Source organism: Fundulus heteroclitus, chromosome 1, assembly GCF_011125445.2.
Source record: "Fundulus heteroclitus isolate FHET01 chromosome 1, MU-UCD_Fhet_4.1, whole genome shotgun sequence".
Classification (NCBI taxonomy): domain Eukaryota; kingdom Metazoa; phylum Chordata; class Actinopteri; order Cyprinodontiformes; family Fundulidae; genus Fundulus; species Fundulus heteroclitus.
Genome location: NC_046361.1, coordinates 8,575,345 through 8,599,982, shown reverse-complemented (window position 1 = coordinate 8,599,982; position 24,638 = coordinate 8,575,345). Strand labels below are relative to the sequence as shown.

The following is a 24,638-nucleotide window of genomic DNA, read 5'->3' as shown; positions in this document are numbered from 1 at the left end:
TTTCTGAAGTTTTTCATGAGTTTCAAACTACTTTACTTGCTGTAGCAACCATCTTTGCTGCAAAGCAAATACTGGTTTGTAAAAGTTATAATTTAGGTTTAACAGTTTTTGACTCTCCAAGCTAAAGTACACACAAGGTTTTTTGTTAGTGTATAAAATGCTTTTCCCTTCAGGTTGCCTCGGTCGGTCTTTCAGTCACCACTAGGTGGGGCTGTGGTCTTCGTAGCAGAGCTTCACCTCACATGACCGCAGAGAATGACCTCTGAACACAAGACCATCTGCATCCGGTACATGAACATCTGCTCTTCCTCTTCCTCTTCAGGACTGCTGGATTAAGATATAAAAATAAGACAACACCCACAGCCTGTGTGCAGATCTACCCGGGCGGCCATCCTGCGCTCTCAGAGCCGATGTCGTGAGACTTTAGCAGCCTGGCAGTTTTTCCACAAATGACAACGCTTTGATTTTCATAAAACTTTTAATTATTCAGTTGTTTCATTCAAGACCATTAACAAAAGTACATGAGAACCTCTGTACGTGGTTCAACTGAAAACCTGTTCAAAGAAAATTAGATCCGACAGCAACTTTATGTTCAGAGGCACCACAGCTCACCCTTTGTCTCCACAGAACAAAACTGAGATCTTGATTCATCGTTCCTTTTTTTTTTATTATTTTTTTTGTTTGTTTGTATTTTTAAATTGGATTCCTAACAGATAACCCTTCTCCTTAGTTAAATTATATGTGAAGATGGAGCTTACACCCAGAGAGGGGGGTAAAAAAAAAAACAAAACAAAAAAAAACAAACACACACATAGGATACAGTATAGTTCAACCCACAGGTTCGGGATGCATATTTGTATTATTTCTACAGGGGGAAAAAAAAAAAAAAAAAAAAAGCCACCCTAAGAGTATTTTGGGGGTTGGCTAGGAGCACAATTCGTCTAATTTTTTACTTATTCCTTTTTTTTGTTTGTTTGAAGTTTTAGGCACCTTATTCTTACTTATTCAATATTAGCAGATCGACGTTTCAATAAAAAAAAAAAAAAAAAAAAAAAAAATATGTGCAAGAAAGGAAATAGTATAAAAGAACTGCAGATATAAGACGCCAGCAGGAATTCTGCACCTGGGGAAAGCTCCTCTAGTGGAGCATGTGAATACCAAGCAGGCATCTCCAGGCCCTAGGCTGGTAAAAGGGAAATCCCCTCAGAGAAACTACTTTGACCTTCACATGCGTCACACTTCCGCACTTCATGCTGCTATACTCCAGCCTTTTCAACGAAGCGTTTTTAAAAACTGCTCAAAAAAACCGAGCAGAGATGGATCCTCAAAAAAGCTCGCACGAGTATGAAATATGATCCTCCTTATGGAGGGAACGTCGCTTTATGCATTTTGTAGGAAAGCATACATCAGAGCAGACAGGGGGAACCGGTTTTCCGTACGCACAGGAGCGGAGAGAGGAACAAAAAAAATGAAGCAGAGGTTTAAAGACATGCCAACAATCAAAACTCTAACCCAATCAGACTAGTGGACAGGTTACAGGTGCAGAATTCCAGACGAAGCGGACTCGGAGGATCAGGACACGGACAGCCACACTGACTGGGAGGGACAAGGCCCCTTAGGAACACAACCTCCACTTCACACTAATCTCTACAATACATCTCACACACACAGTCACACACACACATCCAGTCAGGGATTCCCATGCACTCTGCAGCATGAAACCACTGAGATCATCATAGATGAGAGGAGGGGGACGTTCCCTTACAGGTATCAATGGGGGGGCCAGGACTACACATGCCAGTTGTTGCATGCGTGTGTATGTTTCATGGATGAGTGGGTTTACAAGCGTATGCCGCGTCGCTTTCCCTTATCCCCTGCCGGTTCCCTTAGGGACCGCATCCCTCCAAGGCCCAGTGGGGCTGGCTGTGTATTGCTCAATCGATGACGCCGGGCTGGCGAGTCTTCCGCTCCACGCTGAAGCCCTGCACAGACGGAGGCACCAAAGGACAACGTTCACACCAGAACAAAACACATGAACAGAAGGAACGTTTTATGGTAATCTTTGATCGTACCTTTGAATTGTCGGGACCACGAGGCTGGCGCAGGATGACCAGACGAGGGGCGCTGGCGTCGTCCAGAGTGATGCTCTTCAGGCGGTTCACCAGGCGGTCGGGACGGGGCGTGGCCACTGGTTTGGGTCCCTCGCTGTGACGGGACAGGCATTAGTTAAAGCCGCTCATTTGGCTAAAATTCCACCATTACCTGAGCTGCGCTTAAATAGGGCTCAACGTCCCCCAAAGCTGGCTCTCACCTGACTCTGCGCACGTTGCAGGCGCTACATTTTCCAGTGCGCTGGTTGAAGACGACGGAAAACTCCACCTCATCGCCGATCTGCAGCTCCACGCCGTCCTGCACTTCTTTTACGTGGAAGAACAGCTTCTTGCTCTCTCCCACCTCGTACGTGATGAAACCAAACTGAGGGGGGCGAGAAATACAGCAAATTCATTTTAAATAGTTTTCTCTGCACCACCACAGGCATGAAACTGCCACCAGTTTAACTGGTTTCAGTGATAAAGGTTCCTTATTAAAGCAGAAGGCTCTGCTGATATGCAGCCAAAATATGCCTTTTTACCCCAAACAGCTCCAGGAGAGTTAATCAAAGCTGCTGAACACATTTTAGATCTAAAAGATCATGATCATAATGATAAAGAAATGGGAAAAGTAGCCCTAAAGTTACATCTTCCATACATCCTAGATGATAAACGTGTGGAATTATAACGGGCCAACGTTACCTGGTCTTTGACACACTCCACTGGAGCTCTGCGCTGAGGGACAACATTACAGGCCATCTTCTGGCCAGTTTGGCTCACAGTGCAAACCTGGAACCTGACATGTTCTCCCTTCTGCAGACAATCAGCCTTGTTTGTCATTCCCATGATTCCAAAGGCATAATTCTGCCCCTTTTCTCCACCTAGGAAAAAGAAAAAGGAGGATCCTCTTAAGTTAAAGGTCATAAAATGCTGAAACGTTTAGCTGTTCCACTGCCAACGTGACAGACCTTCGTCGGTGACTTCAATAAGTCCTTGATATTCGGTCTGTGAGGGATCCACGCTGCGGATGGGCCGGAGGATTTTCCCTGCCATCACTGATGCACCAACGTCTTCACCAGTACCATTTACTAAAACAAGGAAAGTGGTTGCTTTATCGTTTAACCTGAAAATGTAATTTGAAAATGATTAGAAAGCATAAAGAAGCCGGCCTCTTACCTGCAGCCACCTTGGTGACCTTTTCAGCGCTGACTTTGTTTCCTTTTCCTTTAGAGAGGGTATACTCCACTGTGTCGCCTAGCTCCAGGTTATCAACATCCCCACACATTTCACTGAAAGACAAACAGACAAATGTCAGGTCTTTGCAGATTTTTCAACGGCCAATCAATGAGCCCACACAAAGCCCGTCTACCTGTAGTGAAAGAAAACTTCCTGGTCATGATTTGCCGTTTCGATGAAGCCAAAGTTATCCTTCAGCGCAGCAACAAAACCGTGCAGTCTTCTGGAGTTGGAGGCATTGCGGTTGAGGACCCTGATGGAAACTGCACTCTGCTGGCCGGTTCGCTTCATCTCGTTGATGCAGAACTCCACCTAGCAAACATGGTTGTCACGCAGACAATCAGACCCAGTTAAAGGAACAGAAGACGAGGGAAAAGTAACATTTAAAGCCCCAGAACGTGTTCCTGTTAGAGGTAAAAGCAACTTTCTCTTTAGATTTACAACTAAAAGCGAGAGGCTTTTCATTTTAATTTAATTTTATTTAATATTACCTTGTCTCCAGCTTGAGGGTATCCTCCTCCCTCCAGGTCTTTGACATGATACGGCACAGTGAGCTTCACACCACAGTCTTCATATGCAATCACTCCCTCTTCAGCTTCCTGCAGACAGGTTAACACTGTTTATTACCGTGCCTTTAAATGGATCCAACACTTGTTCTAAGAAGTCAATCAAACAATGGCTCAACGAAGGAAAAAAAAAGAAAAAAAAAAAAAAAAAGGGGGGGGGGTGGTGTAAGAAATGTCTGAAATCAAAAAACAACTAAACCAGGTCAGGTGATCAGTATGTAGAGCATTAGAAATGTCTACAAAAGCAGGAGTTTGCCCTTCTATTATTCTATAGCAGCGGTGGTGGTTAGCAACATCTTACCAGCACTGACTCGTGGTTAGAGCCTACAGCGTAGGGCTGCGTAATAAAGATGGAACCGTTGGCATAAAGCATTTACTTCTAAACAAAGAGCGCGTACAGACCAGAAATGACCAGACTACTCAGACAAACTCCTTGCTGCTGCTCATCTGCACTATGGATTATTCTGAGTGCAAACGAGTCGAGTTTAACCCACATGGAAGCAGCTGCCAGTACAGGCGGGTGGTATGGCAAAAATATAGAGAACAAGGTTTTAATGTAAAATTAGCTTTACAATAAAAAGGCGTTTCATAGGTTTTACGACGTTTTGATTCATTTTGCCAACTTGTGTTAAGCACAGCAGAAACTTCATACTCAAGACTTGGAGTCCACTTAATATTAATGTTTAGCCACATTCAATATTTAAAAGGCAGGTCATAATGGTCCGATATAATACACTCCTTATATATTGAAATTAATTTGATCAATATTTAATTAAATAAGACTGATGTGTGGGGGAATCTGCCATAAAGTAAATACACTGACGTACAAACTGATCAATGTATAAAATATTTTTCACTGGAGTAATTTACTGTTTCTTTTAAAAAGGTCCCAATGAACAGTCCCCCCCCCCCCCAACAAATTATAAAATCAAGAATGTTTTTTTTTAAATTAAAACTGTTTTTCAAGAAAAGGTGTCATATTTAGAGTCCTAGACTAGAAGTGATGACAATATTTGTCAGATTAAAAGTATCTTTTCAAAATAAGTGCTAAAGCAAGTCCTAACATTTTTCATTAAATTCACATTTCTGCATTAAAATGTTTGTTTTTCTTGATTTGGTGTGCTGTACTAATCTGACCTGTTGCTTTGACCAGCTGTAAGCAGACAACCGTAAAGAGAAAAAGACTTGTGGTGAGAATGTACTGGCTGTCAGCTGGTCTGCATGCAGCGACAATCTAAGGACCGACGCACAGGAAGGAGTCTGCCGAAGACGAAGGCCGACGTCTGCACACTTCCTGCTCATGGCCAATTATGCTTGAAACGTGTTTTCTCACGGTTCCAATTAATTGGGTTTGGACAAAGCTACAGAGAGTTGCTCACCTACGTCATAAACGAAGAAGATCAGAATATTGTAATGAGTGGCGTTGCCCTGTGTTCAGGTCTATCCCAGTGAGAGAAAGCTGAGCCTCAGTTAGGCAGGAAGCGTCACGCAGACTCAAGGCTCCAGAGACTAATATGGTACTTTATCTGCTCTTTCACCCGAGTTCTTCAAGATTGTTTCTGAGAACCTTTGGATCAGGTCCACAAATTAAAATCCTTGCTTTACAATAAAATGTTTTTTTATTCCAATTCCATCTTTATGTGCAGGGTAAAAATAAAACAAAACTAAATGTTTTTGCATCATTATATAATGCTGTCATATGACCCACACATAGCTGCCAGCTGTACTTGGGACGACACTTCAAACCCCTCAACCTTAAAGACAAATAATAATGAGGGTATCCACAAACTACAGTAACAGCGTATTATCAAATATCTAAAATTGCCGTTTGACTTCAGTAGAGCAGCCCTACTACTGAGACTACGTGATGCAATACCATGCTGTCAGCTACAAACACAAAGATATGAATGGGCCTGAGGCCTGAAAACAAACCTTTTCCACAACTTTACCCTTAAACAAATAAGAGAAACAGAAAACTATTAGACAACGCGTCTTGGAAAAAACTCACAATTCAATGTCGACCAACCCAATTTATAATGACGTTTAGTCGGGTCAGCAGAGAGTAAAAAAACTCAGGCATTCATTGCGCTAAATGTTAGTGTGCAGTTAAGTGCAACGACCAACCAGGTTTCTGTCTCCAAATTAAGCCGCTTCATGCAGGTCTCAGTCCTACCTTGTCTTTTTTCTAACCAAAGAAGCATGAGGTGGTCATTGAGGGAGAAAACAAAAGGCCAACATTAGAACTAAAAACTGAGAGGAGGGCGGAGGAGGATGACAAACTACAACAATGCTTTAAGAGACGGTTGGTGGACGTTTGGGTAAAACCTGGTGTAGAAACGCACCTTCTCCTTTCCCTTAGTGGGACTTGCGTTCTTGTTGGCGGCTGAGATCACCTCCTTCTCCACGACGCCGACGAAACGCTGCTCAGACTGGGTGTGGAAGGACACCGTTCCTTTGGGGAGCTTCTTGATGCGCACGGCGTGGTTTCTCTGAGCGGACAGCATATCCTAGGAACCGGACGCACTTGAGTTTTTTTATGTGACAAGACATTCAGGGAATACTTGCTTAAACCAGTTTCAGGTAATACATACTTTTGTGAAAAGCTTAACAGAACCTACAGGCACAACAGTGAACTCCACTTCATCCGAGATGTGCAGCTGGCTCTCCTCCAGGACCTCGCTGAAGTGGAAGAACATTCTGGCATCTCGGTCCACGCACTTTATGAAGCCGAAGCCGTCGCGTATGGCTGCGATCACCCCCTGAAGGAGAGCAGGGGTTCACAATTAAGACTCTTCGGCTGTTTTGGGTCGTTGCTGGGAAAGGAAAAAAAAAACGAACCATTTCACGGGTCTCCTTGGTCAAGTTGAAGGTGTCTGGGAGGATTTCAATGTTTGTAGCCCTCTCTAGTTTATCTCTGCGGTCGGTGGAGATGTTAAACTGAATGTGGTCTCCCTCCAGAAGCGTCACCTTGGACTTGGTGTCCTTCTCCCCAAAAGGAAGCTCCTTCTCAGAGAAGCCGATCCTTGTACTGATGCGGCCAGGCAGGGGGTCGCTCTGCAGGGAGACGGGAGGAATTGGCAGGTCGGCACGTTTTCGTTCTCCACCGCTATCAAAGCCACCCCCACCCTCTGTTTACACCCAGCGGGTTTTCTGTGGTCTACTTGCCTGGTTTTTAGTGGGAACCTTGGGAATTACTTTAACAACGGTGCCTTCAAACTGCTCAATGCTGATGTCTTCGAAGATGACCGTGCCCTGGGGCAGCAGGCGCACGTCTGTGGCCACTTCCTTCCCCTGTCAGAAACACAAACAGCATTCGGCCGTTTAAAGTGAATAATCAAGCACCGGCGGGGAAAGGCGCGCTTTATTCCCCAACGGCGGCTCACGTTTCTGTCTTTGATGGTGAACTCCACGTCGTCTCCAGCCTGAAGAGCCTCCAGGTCGCCCTTAAACTCGCTGTAGTGGAAGAAGATCTCCTTCACCACGTCTGCCCTCTCAATGAAGCCGAAGGCCTCCTGAAAAAGAAACAAGATCACGGGTTTAACAGCTGACATATTGGCACTAAACACACAGACAAAAAGAAAAAAGGATCCATGCTCAAACTTATCCGGATCTTATTGGGTCACAACAACAAACTTTAATGAGCATTACTGGGACTTAATGAGCCAGGCCACCACAATGTTCTACATAATTGTGAAGTCAAAGGAAATTGTTGTTTAAAATGTGGTGAATTATCTAAAAATCACAACTACAAGTCCTCTGGGGTTCGTCTCCACACTTGTTCACTACGGAGAGAATCCTCTCTCCCAAAGCTGCCTTCAGTCACAATGGACCGATAGCACAAGATTTACTGGTGGACTTAGACTATACCAATCTATGAATAAGATCTACACCATGGTCACTGCAGCTCAGAGCGCTTCTTCAAACCTTCTATCCTGCTGGAAGGTGAACCTACTCTACAGTCTGCATTCATACAGGAACCAAACAGCAGCACAGGTGGACCCACGTAATGGTGTCTCCTGCACTCAGTATTACCATCAGTCTCACAAAAGTCCAATAAAATAAATAGATTATAGCTGCAACAGGACAAAATCAAGTTTTGAATACTTTTGCAATACTGCACACCTTCTTTTATACGCAGCACTTACCTTTGTAGCACACACCACTCCCTGGCACCGTGCCTGCTTTTTCTTCACAAGCTGAATATTTCGAGCGCTCACCGCACCAGTACTGGAACACAAACGAGCAATTACTATAAAAATCCGGTCCCTATGATGGAGTGAGGTCGCATTAACACGTACTGCTTGTTTGTCTCCATGTAAAAGCTGACTTTGTCGCCTGTCTCCAAAGGGCCGTTGCCCTCCACGTCCTCCGGGGTATAGGTCAGGTAAAAAACTTCCTGCAACAAGTGTCCGACAGTGTTAAAGCCAAATTTGCTGTCCCCTCGACATAACTACACACAGCCATTAACGTCTAAATGCTGGGCTGAGTAAAAATGTCCAATGTACGCCCTAACGTAGACGCTGATGGCACTTTTCTTACCCCGTTACGTTCATAACAAACACTGCCAGAGGGAACCTGACCAGGAGCTGCTTTTCCATCCAGGTTCAGAGGGACTGATGAGACAACCTGCACCAAAGAGGAGACATTTCAGGTGGAGGCCAACACCACACTACTATGTAAATCACAGCAAAATCATAAAGCCACACTGTTCAGGTGAACTATAGATGTGTCATGATGAAGTAGATCAATGACAAAAGTTATTTTTTTTCCCCAAAGAGCTACACTGCCATTCAAGGTGTTTTGGATGTTGGACAAATCCATGAGTTAATAAATGTTTAGTGTTGAACTCTGAGGCTGCCGCCTATATGTATGCAACTGATGGTTCAGAGTCAAACCGAAGGGGTTTGTGCCTGAAATAATCGTGCATTTGCTTTTAGGCTGAGACGCTAAAAAGTCTTTAAAGACGGTGATCAGCTGGCAGAATCAGTTCATGCAATAACCTTGAACAATCAGGCGTGCAGAGCTGGGATGTCCCCATTAGGACTTTTAGTCCCTAATACCATCACAGTTATTTAAAAGCAAACCTTTGACAAATATAAAGTCCTGATCTTCTACTTTATCAAAATGAATGCCAAGGTGAACTGTGACAGAACAGAAATAACATGGACAACCTACAGTTCTGCAAGCTGTGTATGCTAAACAGAGACTTTCAAAAAATAAAAAAATGGCAGCATGTATTGGAAGCTGCAGCAGAAAAAAAAAAAAAAAAACTACAAACAAAAAACAATCACACAGAAGAAAAAAAAAAAGGCTTTAGGATTTGCCAAGAATAAGGCAAATATTCTAACACTAGTCACTTAAACATGGATGGATCAGGACATCCCTAAAGCAAATGATTTAAAGAGAAAATTTCAACTCATAAATGTAAGGACAAGTCACCCAAATACTGGAGGGGAAACAAAAAAACACAACAACAACTGATTTTCTGAGTAAAGCCGACAGACAATGACAACCAAAAATAAAACGGTGCTCTTAACTGGATGAATATAACCATGCAGCACAGTAAAGGGATAGACGTGCAGGTCTGGCCCCACCTGGCCCGAGATGCGCTCCTCTGGCAGCACTTCTGGCTTTATCTTAAGCAGCTTCACTGCTATGGGCTTGCCAGTGCGCCTGTCAGAGGATACCTCAAACTCTACATCATCTGAGGGCGGAAAAAAATAAAGCAGACAAAAGTTGTGAGCGATTCAAAGTAAGAGAAGGGACTTTGGATCTGAATGCAGGACGCTTTAACGTTTGGCGTCTCACCTCCTATTTTAAGCTCCTGCAGGTTGCCGTTGTACTGGGAGCAGTGGAAGAAAAGACGAGCCTGACGCTCTGAGCACTGGATGAATCCATAGGAAGTCAAGAGTTTCTCCACCACACCCGTCTCTCTGATGCCAGGCCCTGAGCCGTTGGCATATGCGGTATGGCCATTGTTATGAAGCATCCCTGGGTCAAAACTCATCTGAGGAGAGAAAGACACCCACAACTGTTAGGGGACTTTGGCAGAGCATCAATATGAAGCATAGACAACATGAGGCGAGTGTGGGGTTTCAAGGAAGCCAAATCAATGAAGTGTTTGATGCAAACTTTAAAAAACCAAAACAAAAAACATGCAACAACAGCTACATTTAGAGGATGTTGTGAAAACGACATTAAAATTACATGAGAACTTTCTGCGGTTCTCTTTTTATTTATTTCAAGTATAGTCGAAACCAAACAATATTTAGCACAGATTCAGAATATTCACCCTGTGAATGTTCTGACTTGTCATGCAACAAAAAAAAAAAAAACAAAACAAAAAAAAAAAAAAAAAACACCTCACTCAGATTACAGAAATATTTCCAACCAAAGCATCCAAACACACAGACTTGTCTGAAGTTTCATGCAGCTCCAGGAAGAGGGTCAAATCCTTCATCTAACCAACAACAGCTTAGTGATATATATATATTTTTTTTAACTATAGCTAAAGTCTTGAACACACTGGTTAATTTCTCTTCTTCACACCTCTACAAACCATGCTGTTAGCCACGGTCACATAACAGCAGCTGGCGGAGCAGCTGAGTTAACATGGCAGCTGCTGAACGTTTCCCTTACTGATCGCTGATACAAAGGGGTCCGCTTGTACTTTTTACTTCCAGGATGAGGGTGGCAAGAGACGGAAGAGGAACGGGGTATGGGCATGGGAGAGGTGGAGGCAGCAGGGGCTGAGCCACCGCTGCGAGCCACGGGGGGTTCAGAGGAGCCCCTTTCCATTTCTGACACGGGGGACGGAGCCGCTATACGCTGTTGGAAAAGGCAACAGCTTTACTCAAGACGCTTATCAGCATTTTACTTAGATTATTGCTCACCACTGGGAAAAACGTAAATATAAAAAAGGTGATTCAAAGCAGGTTTGCTGGACAGCCCGTCTTTACGGGATAGTTCAGGTTGTTAACCCATCCTTCTCACTCTGAACTATGAAGTGAGGTAATATGAAGTTTATTACTGTCCTGCAGTAGAAAGACGTCACTTTGCTGAAGAGTGAACCACAAATCCTTAGTGGTGGTGGGCGAACGGTAGACATTTCAGCAGTTTTCAACTGCAAATGTTCATCCCTTCTGTGATAACTTATACACGTAGACATTCTCTCACTTTCAGTCTTACGTTTGCAGCTTCCCGAGCCAAACAACGTCCGCGTCGCCACGCTAACGTTACACTGATCCAGACCAGCCAGGGGTATCGATCCGTCTCCTGAGCTGTGACTCACCACTCCGCTGTGGGTTGGCCAAGAGAAAAGAAACTTTTGGATTTTGCAACAGGCTCGCTTGTTTGCGTTTATGTGACTCACATTCAGCTTATCATGTTGACTGAGAGCCAAAAGCCTTGGCTGATGTAACTTAAAGTGTTGCACAAACTTCCCTCTCAGGAAATGGTGACAAACGTTACCAGTTTCTGAACCTCTCAGTGGTCAATAGCCAGCAGTCTTGTTTCCAATGGACAACTTTCTCAGTTGAAGCCGTTTTAAATGACTAAAGCCCGCTAAAAACAGCATTATGCCCGACCACATACCAGCCTTTCACCACTCTGACTATTTATTTACTTCTCTACAAACTCAGTGACGACATTAGTTTAACCACAACCTAAATAAAAAAAAAAAACTCAACTATCCTTTTGTCAAAAGTTTATGAAGCAGCTGTTTTTTTTTTTTTTTGCCAGTTCCTTTATATTTCAGTATGTTATTCTAATTAAAGAATTAAATGTCTTACTTAAAGTCACTGCTAGTAAAATTAAAAACATCTGTTCAGAAATGCGCACAAAACCTAAAAAGGTCACTGGTGGAAAGAAAATAGCCTGAAACCATAACGACCTTCTTCCAAAAATAAATAAATCATCTTGACACAGCTGGTTAAAACAAAAGTAGTTTAAATAAATATAAATAAATATAAAACTACTGATGATGGAGTCAGAAAACACACAGACAGTTCAAATAGCAGCGGATCTATAGTGAACAGAACTGGTGATGGATAATGAGTGATGAAGGGAATCCCAGAGAAGCCTCTTCTTTTAGCTCCATTTTCTGCATCATTGCAACGAGCAGCTCTCGCAAAGCATGAATGTCCGTTCACTGTCAAAAGAGCTTTACTAAATATTTGCTTTAGCTTCCAGGTCGCAGTGTCCCTAAAGCTACAGAAAGAATAAGAGAACACGGCGTTTTAGTGGGTGGGCATTTCACGCAACTATTTTTTTGCTTTTCCCAATTAAAAAGGTTTTCTTATTTACGTTTCTTGATTTAAAAAAAAAATAAAAAAAATCATTATTGAAGGAGCATGCAAGCCAAACATGATTTCCTCCAACCGTCCTAAGAAAAACGAAAAGAAAAAAAAAAATCTCCAGGAATTGAGAGAAAAGATCAAATCCTTGGGTTTGGTCAGTGAAACACCGCTCACCCTGCAACAATACAGCTGAGTAGAGGCTAGTCTTGGGAGCCCGAAAAGAATGAAAGATTAGGCCATTCACAGCAAAGATGCAGGGCAAAGTGGGTGAATGGGTGTTTGATGGGGGGGGGGGGGACTCGTAGTAAGGGAGTCGGAAAGGTGAAACTTACTGATCGGCCATATGGCGACAGGCTGAGTCCCACAGGGGAGGTGCTGCTCAGGTCAGCACTAACAAACGCGGTAGGCGGAGACGCAGGCAAGGTAAACTCAACAAAGCCTTTCCAGGGGCTGCCCATATTTTCCCATAAACTTGAACCAAAGTTGCTTGAGCACTTGCTGAACTTGAATACTGGTTTGAATTTCTTTCTTTTTTTTTTGCTTGATTTATTTAGGAACCGTTAAGTAAGCACCCAATGATACACCGCTGGATGTCTGCAAGGGTGAAGAGAGGAACAAACATGATGGGTGAGGAAGATAGGTCAGCAAGGGTGCAGTGTGTCACTGAAAGAAAAAATATGATGTGGCCTTTAATCCAAAGCAAGGGTTGAAAAGGCAAAAGTTACGGAGGAAAAGACTGAATAGGGAGTTGATGCAACGTTGCGTGTGTGAGAGCGATTCAAACAACAAATCTGAGACGCCAGCTTAGACCAGGGACACGCGTGGAAAGGGTCAGTTCAGCTGAGGTTTAGAAAAGACTACAAGTCACTGAGATGAGACAACGCGACAACAAATTGTTCCATTCTAGCTAAAACCTGCGACAAGCTTTCACCGACGTCCCTCCTACTTGGAAAGCACACTAGCCTGAAGAACAAAAAGCGGCTCCATCCGAATACCCTTACTGAGAAAGGACCCTTAAGCCAAAGCGGAAGTGCGTCAGTGGCTTCCTCTCGCAGCCCTTTGCCTAGGAACCTCGCGACGTCCCTTACAGACACCAAGAAGCCTTAAGGTATCCCACAATCCTTTGCGTGACATGACGTATAAGCTTAGCCCCCTTATGGAAACCAATGAAAATGTCCGGGGAGAAGAGAGCGCACACTTTGTAGTTTATTATCAGAAGGATGTAGGCCTAGATTTGACTTGCGTGTTCGTTTCCGTCATGTAATGACGTCGGAGTTAAAAGCTGTCCGAAGCTCTTTTCCTCAGACGAGTTCTGACTGTTGACCCTGAGAGAGGTTACAGGGTCAGCAGTCATGGAGCAGGAGCTATTAAGGGTATTCGAATGAAGCCTAAAAGAAAGCATCACCAGGATAAACCTTTTTCTGGTAATTACTAAAAATGATTTAGGCAGCAGAGATCAAAACATTGGATGGTTTAGTAAAGTTCGCTACCTAAAGGAGAAAAAAAAACAACAAAAAAAAACAAGTGTACATTATGTGGAGATGCACTGAGAAATTGTCTGGTGACCAGAATTTACAGATTTTGAGTTAGACACTGAAGTCCCCTAATTGACAGTTCAGTGAACCAATCACTCCAGGACAACCTAACCCCACCTGTAGAAGTTGTTATGGGTACAAGACTAAGTGCTTAAAAATGAAGCCAGAGAAAGCACAGAAAGTTTAAGAAGCCATTTAAAAAGGTTACAATAGATAACTGGTTCTGTCCAGTTAGTGAAATCCATGTTTTCAAGCCAAAGCTCTTTAAACTTTCCCATAGAGATTCAGCTACTGGCAGATAAGAATCACCTTGATTTTAATTGCTGTGAAAAGTTAAATTTTAAGCTATTTTCAGGAGCAGAACTCTTCTGAAGGTTAGCAGGGGAGGCTGAACATGTTGCATGGCTCCACCCGGTTATTGTGATTTTCCATTAGCAACAGTTCTGTGGTACCAGCCCCTTAGGCTACGTTCACACTGCAGGTCTTGATGCTCAACTACGGGGATTTTTTTGTTGTAGAAATCTGAATTTTGTTTTTTTTAGATGGCCATTCATACCACCATTAAACTGCTATCAGACTTCTGTGAACGGTTCAGGACGGCAAAGCGACCCGCATGCGAAGATAACAGAAGGAGACGTCACATGTTGGTGGACTGTTTACAGAAGTAATGTTGAAAGTAATAGTTTCTAGAACTGTGGATACACACTGGTGTCTGCTTGTTATTAGAAAGCTGTTGATCAATGGGAGCCGACAATATTAAGATCGCATTATGGCAAGATGAAGTAAAGTAAGAAGAAAGCAGCACAGCTATTAAAGCTATACTTTTTTTAATCCCGTTTAGACACTTTGTAATGCTGGGTAAAATTATTCCTTCCTGAAAGTAGTTAATGCCTCATGTATTCTCAACCAGGAGGTTAAAAATTATTTTCTGTGGGAGCTGCAGGCCTGTAAACACGCTAACCAATCCATGCCCCTCGGTCTGAAGGGCTTGCATTTAACAGCGTTTGGTTCCTGCTTTCATTCCCTTCGGTCCCTCAAGTTCTGGGGAAAATCTCATCTACAGAAAAGATCAGAATTAGGCCGTTCACACTGCCATGAAAAAGACGGATTTGAGTCGCATTTTGCTGCAGTGTGAACGCAGCCTTAGCCTCTTGGGTTAGGGTACCCGGTCTTCAGAAGACTGTTGATCACTGATTGGGTAGAGAGAGACGTTACTGGTTGTCACTCGTGTGACTCCCTAACATTCAAATTGTAACAAAAGAAAACACAATGAAAGAAAACAGAATTACTTTAACCTGTAGCTTATAGTAATTAAATAATTATTTTGGAACAACGGTCAGAATTGAAGACTTTTGAATTTTTTTTTTTTAGCATTTTAAGACACACTGTCCTTGTAAATTTCCTGAAGCTTATTTCAACAAATAAGGCTAAACGTAATTGTATCCTTCTGAGCAGAAACGAGCTGGATTTGGAAAAAGTTCCAAGGGAACACAAATTTACAGTTACTAATGCCAACTATGCTAGTAAAAGATCCTAAAGGCGTATTAAAATGTGGACTCCATAATCATTTTATCTGTAAAAATAACCAGTAAACCCCCATTTTACAGTAACTAATCTCTGATACACTGTGGTACATTAACTTCTTTTCCTCATACAGATTATTGACCACCCATGACAGGATTGCGACAATAATTGAAGTCTAATTATTTAAATTAAAAAAAAGGGAAGTTTTAATTGGCTAAAGTTGTAATTTTGACCAATTACACAGTTTGGAAATCAACCACAATGTTCTTATAGTGCATCTCTAGCATTAGGAAGGAAAGGAAAAGCAGAAGCACTGCTTGCAGAGACTGTACCTGCTGGCCAAAGTAACTCAGGAGTGTTAAAGAATAATTTTCCTAAATACCTTTTCTCACACTATCCACTTAAATTCAATTGTTTTAAACCCTAAGGCATTACAAAACAGCACAACAATAATTAACAGCATACACAACAGATTTTATACAGTAGGTAAAGTAATTAAGACTCACCTTTACTGTTTCTTTTATCTTAATTCTCTGGATCTTGATGACGTCGCAGAGCCTCTCACACACACAGACGCACCGTTTAACACATGCACACTCCTAACAAATTTCTGGCACAAGAGCTAGGTGGTTGCATAAAGTAAAAAAAAAAAAGAAAAAAAAAGAAAAAAATGATGGAGGGGAAATCTAGCACACAAAAAGGCAGTTGCAGGTGCAATAGCACCGCTTAGAAAAGTTACAGAGAAAACAAAGGAGGAGTAGAGAGAGACAGAACTATGGGAGGGTACTAGCAGATAGCAGCCCACTCTACACCTTAGTGGTGAGTCGGCAGCGTAGTTAGGATGAGGAGGGCTAGGAGCAGCGTTGGGACGTGTGCTTTGTCAAAGCTGTTGAGTAGGCACAAACTTCTGGTTTCAGATCAGTTATCTTCTTAGAGTATGCTTGGGCATAGGATTGCTTCTCTTTCACGTTTCAGTTGGGCTGATATGCGTGTTCTTTGGTCGTTTCAGGATTTGGTTTCTCGTGTTTTAAATCCTTGAAGTGATCCTTTTACCCCCCCTCGTGGCTTCAGTGTTGCAACTTATTTAGATCAGGGGAGGTTTGTCTTCAGTTCCTTGGTTGTGATCTGAACTTGAAGCAGTTGCGGATGGTACAAAATTTCAGTTCGGTTTCACTTCATACTGTTGGAAAAAGAGAGAAAAAAAAGAAAACTGGTTAGAGAACAACCAAATGCATTCAGAAAACCTAGGGGTAAAATAACAAGGAAAGAGAAGGCAGGACTCCAAAACGGCTGAAATGAGCCTCAGAATGACAACAATGTCAGCTAGGTACGGACCAATTACTGTATTAAGTTTTTTTTTTTTTAAAACTACTTTTATTTCCAGCTATACCGCGCCAATGGTTTCAAGTCCTTTTAATGAGAAAAGAAAGAGCTGAGGCGACCCGTCTCCAGCGTTACAGCTCAAAAAGTGTAGTGCGGCCATCAGCCCACACCGCCAGAAATTTATCTGAATGAACAGCAATACAGTTTTCCATGCTCACAAGAAAAGAAATGTGGCTGTATAAGAAAAAGAAAAATAACTGTGGGGAAATTAAAAACTGCAGCTGGCACGCTATGAAATGCAAGTCATCTACCCGAGTAAACTGCCTGATTAACAGCCAATATCTGGTTGTTATACTTGTATAAGGTACTTCTACATAGATTTAAAAATAAGCATTAAGAACATGTTCATACCACGTAAAGTTAAGGTGAGCATTGACTCTTCTAGTTCAAAGGTCAGTCCAGGTAGCCCTTCATATCACACAGTACTAATGAATTAGCTCCTAGTGTCAAAAAGGTTGGTGATCCCTGCCCTATATAAAGGCCATGCTCACTCAAGGAAAATCACTAAGTTGACCTGCTGTTTTTATCTGTAGTACATGTAATAAACAGTAAGAGTTATAGATAACATGGCCATAAGACTTTGCATACACCGCTCAAAGAATTAACGCAACACTGCAGCGTGTGATACCAACTCAGTTAAACTTGATTTATGATTGAGTTAGTTCAGTACTAGAGGGGCTTGTTAATCTGTGTGGACGCCGTGAAAATCTAATGAATACCATTTTGAGTCGCTGGAATGATATTTCAGAAAATTTGACTAGCATCAGTTTTAACATTTCTGTGCCTTTGGATAAAACCCATCTGTGGGTTGATGCGTTTTACTTCCATCTAATGTATTATCCTTTGGTTCCCAACATATTGCCCTCTCCATATCAGTACTGGTATCCTGCATGCGCCCCCACATTCAGATCTGATGCGTTTTCAAATGGTTCCTTAATCTTTTGTAGCAGTACATTTGTAACAGAGACAATGGTTTTAATTTGAATCAACTAATTAGACCACATTATATACTTTTTATTGAATGTTTTACCTGGTCATGCTGCAATGATCTCAAATTGTCAGCTTACAGGAGATTGGCATGTTCTCTTAAACGTAGAAAGACAACAACCCTGAGCACATGTCGCCCAAGGCTTTTAGAGAATATGAAACTCTTTATACTGGTCAACAATCAGTTTTTCCTCAGATATCTTACATATAGAGATTAACTAAAAACAAAACAATCCACTGGCTCTGGTTGGTTTATAGCCATATTCTAGACCAAACCCCTCTTATTAGTACTATGGGCACAAGTTACCATGAACACTAATTTTTTTTCCCCCTTCTTCAAACCAATAAAATCAATACCGAGCATTCATGCGGGAAAATTGGTTTATTTTGTAACTCAAATCCAACAAGTGGGTTAGGGTAGAATGTTGTTGACCTAAATACGCAGCACTGTAAACACCTTGGTTGAGCCCTCCCTTGACACTTGATATGCCCCAGACTGTGTCGCAATGAGTCAGACCCAGATCTCAGAAAGGGTACAACCTGAAGTCATAACAAGCTTCAACCTGGTTAAGGCTAAGCTTATTGGGGGTGCTTACCGGGAAATTATGTTTTTGGCCAAAAAATAAATAAATAAATACAACGTATTTAGATCAACTTCATACAGCTGACTGAGATGCTCAGGAACTAGAACGCCTGGACAAAAAAAAAAAAAGTAAATAAGATATCAGTTGTCTGCTCAGTGTGTTAAAGGTCATGTGCAAAGAACAGAGGGCATTTTGTTCTGTGGAAACAGCCTTGGAGAACAAGTACTTCCCGAAGCACAGGGGGGGGGGGGGGTAGACAAATGGAAAAAGGCTTAGCATTTTTAGCACAGGTGTCAAAGTACGGTTTACCCTCGAGTTAAATAATCAACAAATAGAAAACCAACACAACTTTTCTGTTAATAGAAAAACAGGGCCAGAGCCCCGAACTGTTCCTAGGCCCAAAAGACAAGCGCTGACAGAGGCCGGGCATGTGACTTCCTGACAATCCGCTATCCTCAGCTGGAACAGCAGACACGGCCTGAGCCAACACGTTGCAGTATGCAACGCAGCCCAAAACGTCACATCCAGGCTAATCAAAGCTAACAAGCTACCCTGAAGAAGAAGAAGAAGAAAATAAAAAACAAAACACGTGGAAAACCGAGAAAAGGACACGACTACATAATCCGAGACATATCACATTCCCTTTCAGGTAGCCGGACAACAAAGTCGGTACGGATCGTTCTTATCGCCTTAATGGCCAGATTAGCGCGTCGCTTACACTGAGATCCAAACAGCCACTACGCCCCGAGCGTCTCCCACTCTTTAGGAGAAAATTTAAACCACCAACAGGGAACTTGTGTTATACTACAGCTGCCTTTAGAAGGCGGCGTATGTATATTTGGTGACCGTGGGACATACCATTAGGTTTTACATAACTACTCGAGCACTTTGTGTTGCAATTAACCAGAGAATTATATTTAATACACAAACATTAGTCTCTTCTTCTGGGGATGGGTGTATTAATGTTAGCAATGCGACTCGGAACCGGGTTGAGGATCGACTAGGTTGGTGAAATCCCGCCTCAGATAGACGTTGAATGAGATCTGTTTAAAGTGCGATTTCGCTGGACCTGGCGTGACAATAGACGGTCAACAAAAAGGGACACGTTTAATCCAAGAAGAGAATTAGACGCCAGGATGGATATGCGACTACCAATATCAATAGTGTCGCAATTAAGACGGAACAATTGTTCGTTTTTCTTGGGCAGACAGTGAGACGCGGACTAAACAACCTCTAGGCTAGCGGCACGAGGACTGTAAAACAAAGAAAGTACGTACGAGGCTCGCGCACACGTTTATGGCGGTTTTGCTCGTTTCTCTGAGGTTTGACTTCTGCTTGACAAAATTATGACTTCTCTCATGCAATGTGGGGGTATTCTAGAACCAGGACGAGCTTGTTTATTTAAGTTTTCGACAATGTCGCTCAGTCGTTCTTGGAGCTAGGTGGCTAGCGGCAGCTAGCTGTAGCATGCCGCCGTGTTCCCTGGCCCGTTGTGTGTGATTTATGCCGAGGCGCCCCCACCCAGGCCCGACGCCTGCGTTAACGCCGAACGGTGGGCGCCCGGCGGATTTCGAGAGCTCCGCTTGTTTGTAAAACGAAAACGTGTCGCCGTACGTCACAAAATTACATTTGATGGTTTCGTGAAAAGGTAATATCGGTAGAAACTTACCCCAACAGCTTTCAGCACTGTCACCAGCGCCGCTAGAAGCAGCACGGCACATTACGTAGTGATTAGGGAGGCGGCTCCCGCGATATTTGACAACATCGGGTTCCACAACGGATAATGAAGCCTTCTCAGCTGGCTCTGAAGTCCCGCGATGATACGCAGACGGCAACAGTTCACAGTTGCTTTGTTGGTGGCGATTTGTTTTATTGGTAACAATTTACTTTCACAAAAATAATAAAAGAAAAGGTTAATTTAATTTTTGTTAAATTAACAGAGTGTCAAGTCGTGTCCTTGTAACAAGTATGTCATCTGTTATAGGAACGAAGGAAAAGCAATATAAACGTGAGATATTTGAATACTTTTTTTACATACTCCAGAATTTCCAAATCTCTTTGATGTTAATTTATTGGTCATCTGTGGGGGCCATTAGTTTGACACCTTTTGTCCAAAAGGCAAGGTAAGCTTATTTATATAGCAGTATACACACACTTGGCAATTGGAAATTGTTGTACAGAAGCAAAGAAACGCAAATAAAGAAAAAAGATACTAATTAAAGGACTTACAGGCAGTAATATTAAAGAAAGGGACAGTAAATAATAAGTAAACCGACTCCTTGTTTGCATTGAGCTAGATGTTCATATTAGACACACCCAGAGACTGGCAGAGAAATTTGTTGAGTGTTAGCACTGAGGAATCTACATACAGTAATCTGTAAAGTAAGATTTAAATACATTTAGCACAAAATTAAAGAATCTCTAACATGTTTCTACTTTATGTAATCAGTATGTTTACATGACAACTGTCAAATACTGTGCAGAGATCCAGTAAGGCAAACATTTTATCATACAAAATTCACAAGAGTACAGGTTTTTATTGACTGAGGTACTAGCTTTTCGAAAACTTAAACTTAGCAAGATCTAATCACGGTACAGTATGGGTAAAGCTTTGAAAAGCTGTTGTTTTTTTGTTGTTTTTTTTTTTTTTTCAAAATCAACAGTTACTGTTACTCAAACAACTCAGCTACATTATCCTTTATGAATGCAGTGACTTGGGCTGGACGAGCATATCGATAAAATAGAGAACATATTGATCAATATTATCCTGAAAATGTAAAACATATTTTAAGTGCTGCCCTGGCCTTTTTATACTATTGCTTAATGATCCAGTGTTAATTAAAGAACTCACTAACACTGATTTATTTTATTTTTTTTTTTAAAGGAACATGTGCTCTCTGAACTCTTTGAAAGGGGCGGAGCTTGGTGACAGAGCGTTCCTGGATCTGTGTTTGTAATTGGTTGGGAGGATGTAATGACTGTAGTATTAGCCGACATGATAGGCTAGATTCCAAAAGGAAGGAAAACTGTTCTATTGAACTTTTTATGTACCTTTTTTCTTATTGCACCTTTTTTATTCTATTGCGCCCACGTGTCTATCAATCAATATATTATTGTTATTGAATTATCGTCCGGCCCTAGCAGTGACGTGCTTTTGAGATTCTAAACAGAATATACCATGTTTACCCCTTCTGTGTCATGGGTTTTTGTTTATTTTGCCTTTGGACTTTTCTCATTTAGCCTGTCACCTCTCAGCCACCTGCCATTATCCAATCAGCTCAGTCTGCCTCCAGCCACCACCCTGTTCCAGATCATCTTCACCTGTTTCCACTAATTAGTTACTCAGCTCACCTGTGCACCAGCCTACAAATTCCTTCCTCTGCCAACTCTTCCCTGGCAGAACGTCTCTCTCACTTCTCTCTTCATGGCTCTACTCGTGTTAGATCACCCAGTGTGATGTGCCCTTGCTCTACCAGTTCACTTGTGCTCTGCCAGCTGGACTCTTCTGCTAAGGTCTCCTGTGTCTGCATGCTGCAGTACTGCCTGTTTCTCTGTGAGTTCCAGTCGCTGCCCGCTCTGGTGGTTCCCTGGTTCACATCGCTTGTTCTGTTCTGTTACCGCCTGCATCTTCTGGTCTCCTGTTCATCCCAGCCTGCCTACGCCTGCTGCCATTACTCATCTGCTCAAGTCCACTTCTGCTCATTGGTCTCACCCGCCACTATTCAACCTCTCAATAAACCTTGCAAAAGTACGTAACTCTGTGTCTGGTTGAATATTGGGTTCACCAGCAGTAAACATTACACTTCTGTATCTTTACAGAGTAAACAAAACAAACTATTCATATTGTTGGCCGATTTAGATTTTAAATAGTTTTCATTCCACAAAGAGGTTTCTTGGTGGAAGGCTCCTGTGTGGTACCAGTGCCATAGACCATACATTCAAAGGACCTCAGCAGTTACAGGCTGGCAGGCCAGAATTTCTGAGGGATAATCTAGAGCTGCCAGGAGTGGATCCCCACCTGTCCTACTGGATACTAGACAACCTCACAAGCCACCCACAGTAAGGACATGGTAGGACACAGGACCATGTCTCTGAGGTACTGGTCTGCAGTATGAGGGCGCCACAGGAAACTGTGTTGGGACCATTCCTGTTCAATCTCTACACTACAGACATTGAGATGGTGGACTTTTATAAGTACCTGGGTGTTCACCTAAACAATAAACCAGACTGGAGTCACAACACTGATGCTCTTTACAGGATGGGTCAGAGCAAACTCTACCTGCTAAGGAGGCTGGATGTGCTCCTGAAGATAATTTTGTTTAGATGCTTTTGGAGGTTTTGGTCTGAGTCCATTACTACACCCATATTTTGGGCCTGATCAGTGGTTACTAGTTGAAGTAACTGAAGTTATGTGCTAACTCTTGATCACTCGTCTATTGGTCCAAAAATTATTACTTCAGTTTTGTTTTTATTCAACTGAAGAAAATTTTGGCACATCCATCCATTGATTTCTTCTAAGCATTTACTCAGCGCTTGGATGGGTTCATAGTCACCTGGTGACATGGTGATGTAGAGCTGTGTGTCTGCGTAGTTATGGTAACTGATGTTGTTTTTTATAATCTGAGCTAAAGGGAGCATGTAGGTATTGAATAGGATGGGACCATTAGGGAACCCCACATGTGATTTTTGTGGTCTATGATGTAAAGTTGCCTTCTGATACAAAAATGCCCTGTAAAGCACATGCCCCTGCCCTTTAAGTAGGATTTAAACCAGTCGAGTGCTGTACCAGAAAGGCCGACCCAGTTTGTCATGCGCTCTACCAGAATGGAGTGATCAACAGTATCAAGTGCTGTGCTGAGGTCCAATAGAACCAGCACTGGGGTTCTTCCACAGTCTGTATTTATACGGATGTCATTAAACACCTTGATAAGGGCGGTCTCTGTACTGTGGTGAGCACGGAAACCTGACTGGAAAACGTCAAAGCAGCTGTTCATTGTTAAGAAGGTGTTTAACTATTGAAACACAGCTTTTTCAATAGTCTTACTGATAAAAGAGAGGAATGAGATGGGCCTGTATGTCTGCAGAAGTAGTTTGTCCAAACTGTTCTTTTTCAACATTGGTTTGATAATTGCTGTTTTTAGGGACTGGGGGAAAACACCTAACAGAAGGGACTTGTTTACTATCTGAGTCAAATCAGACGCTATCACAGGCAAAACTTTCTTAAAGAAAAGCTGTAGGTAGGACATCGAGACAGCAGGAGGAGGAACTTAGCTGGTGTACGATTTCTTCTACGTTTTTGTGGTTTATTTGGCTGAATTGGGACATTTTGGCAAGATTAGTTCTAGTCAGAGACAGCTTTGGTTCTGAACCTGACATGGAGACTGCCCCTCTAATCCTTTGGATATTCTCTGTAAAGAAGTTAGCAAATTCATTGCAGGCCCTGGTGGAGTGAAGTTCAGATACCACAGTCACAGGAGGGTTTGTTAACCTGTTGACATTGGGAAATAAGGCACAAGAATTATTGTTTTTGCTGATGATCTCAGAGAAGATTCCCAAGCATTTTTCGGTTTTAAGTTATATCTGTAAAGTCTCTCTTTATAGATTTTATAGTGGACCTGGAGTCTAGTCTTCCCCTGCGTTCAGCTTTTTTATACTCCTTTTTTCATTTCTAACTACTGGAGCGCTTTTCCACAGAGATTTTGTCTTCCCAGAAACCTTCACTTTAACTGGAGAAATGCAGTTAATGATGTCTGAAACTTTAGACTGAAAGTTATAGTTCATCTACTGAGTTACAGGACAAAGTGGAAGTAGAAGACTATGTTTGGTTAAAAGTTTCCGGGATATATTCTTTAAAGATGAGTTTTCTAATGATGTCTCTTGGACTAAACGAGACATTGGAAATTATGGTTTCAAAGGTAACAGAAAAGTGGTCAGATAGGGCAACATCAGTTACATTGACCATGGATATGTTTAGAGCCTTAGGGATGATCAGATCTAAAATATGTCCCTGTTTGTGTGTTGGCTGTTTAACATGTTGAGTTAAACCAAAGTTTTGTGTTACACAGCTCTTTTGCACCTCTGTCTTCAGGGTGTGAAAGTTAAAATCTCCCACAATAATTAAACAGTCATAATCAACACATAAGTGGTTAAATAAAACAAATATAATAATAGGCTTTATTTTGAGACAAAAAAGTCCATACCATAACTATATAAAACAAATCATCAAGTAAAACTAAACACTCATCTATCACAAAACAAACTAACAGTTAATTCCAATATTTAAAAAGCTTGAGGTATATCTAACGTCACTATATGTTACCGTTGACAGAGCTTTTACTATTAAGTTCATATTCCAAGCAGCACATACATTTATACATTAAGTCTCTCAGCAAGGCATGAAAAGTTGGAATGTCAAACATTTGACTTGCAGATGTCC

At 42.1% G+C, this 24,638-nt stretch overlaps 1 protein-coding gene across 9 annotated transcripts; it reads right to left on the bottom strand.

Annotated features, from left to right (window-relative positions):
• Positions 1-906: 906 nt before the first annotated feature.
• On the bottom strand, positions 907-20,002 carry csde1 (cold shock domain containing E1, RNA-binding). Of its 9 annotated transcripts, none has more exons than XM_036128210.1 (23): positions 19,872-20,002; positions 15,755-16,428; positions 12,522-12,783; positions 9,701-9,899; positions 9,430-9,596; positions 8,432-8,518; positions 8,191-8,288; positions 8,038-8,119; positions 7,276-7,404; positions 7,058-7,183; positions 6,731-6,946; positions 6,484-6,651; positions 6,235-6,399; positions 6,066-6,077; positions 5,825-5,842; positions 3,818-3,925; positions 3,460-3,638; positions 3,267-3,379; positions 3,059-3,178; positions 2,793-2,971; positions 2,312-2,475; positions 2,073-2,205; positions 907-1,982 (listed from the first exon to the last, which is right to left on the bottom strand). In XM_036128210.1, exons 3-23 carry the CDS (start codon positions 12,645-12,647, stop codon positions 1,935-1,937), a joined length of 2,637 nt encoding a protein of 878 aa, XP_035984103.1. In that variant the 5' UTR covers positions 12,648-12,783; positions 15,755-16,428; positions 19,872-20,002; the 3' UTR covers positions 907-1,934. The 9 variants fall into 9 exon arrangements, with proteins under 9 accessions (XP_035984103.1, XP_021171790.2, XP_012717361.3 ...); XM_021316115.2 differs by lacking the exon at positions 12,522-12,783 and adding an exon at positions 10,532-10,720; XM_012861907.3 differs by lacking the exon at positions 12,522-12,783 and adding an exon at positions 10,532-10,720 and having other exon boundaries at positions 6,511-6,651.
• Between the last annotated feature and the right edge of the window lie 4,636 nt (positions 20,003-24,638).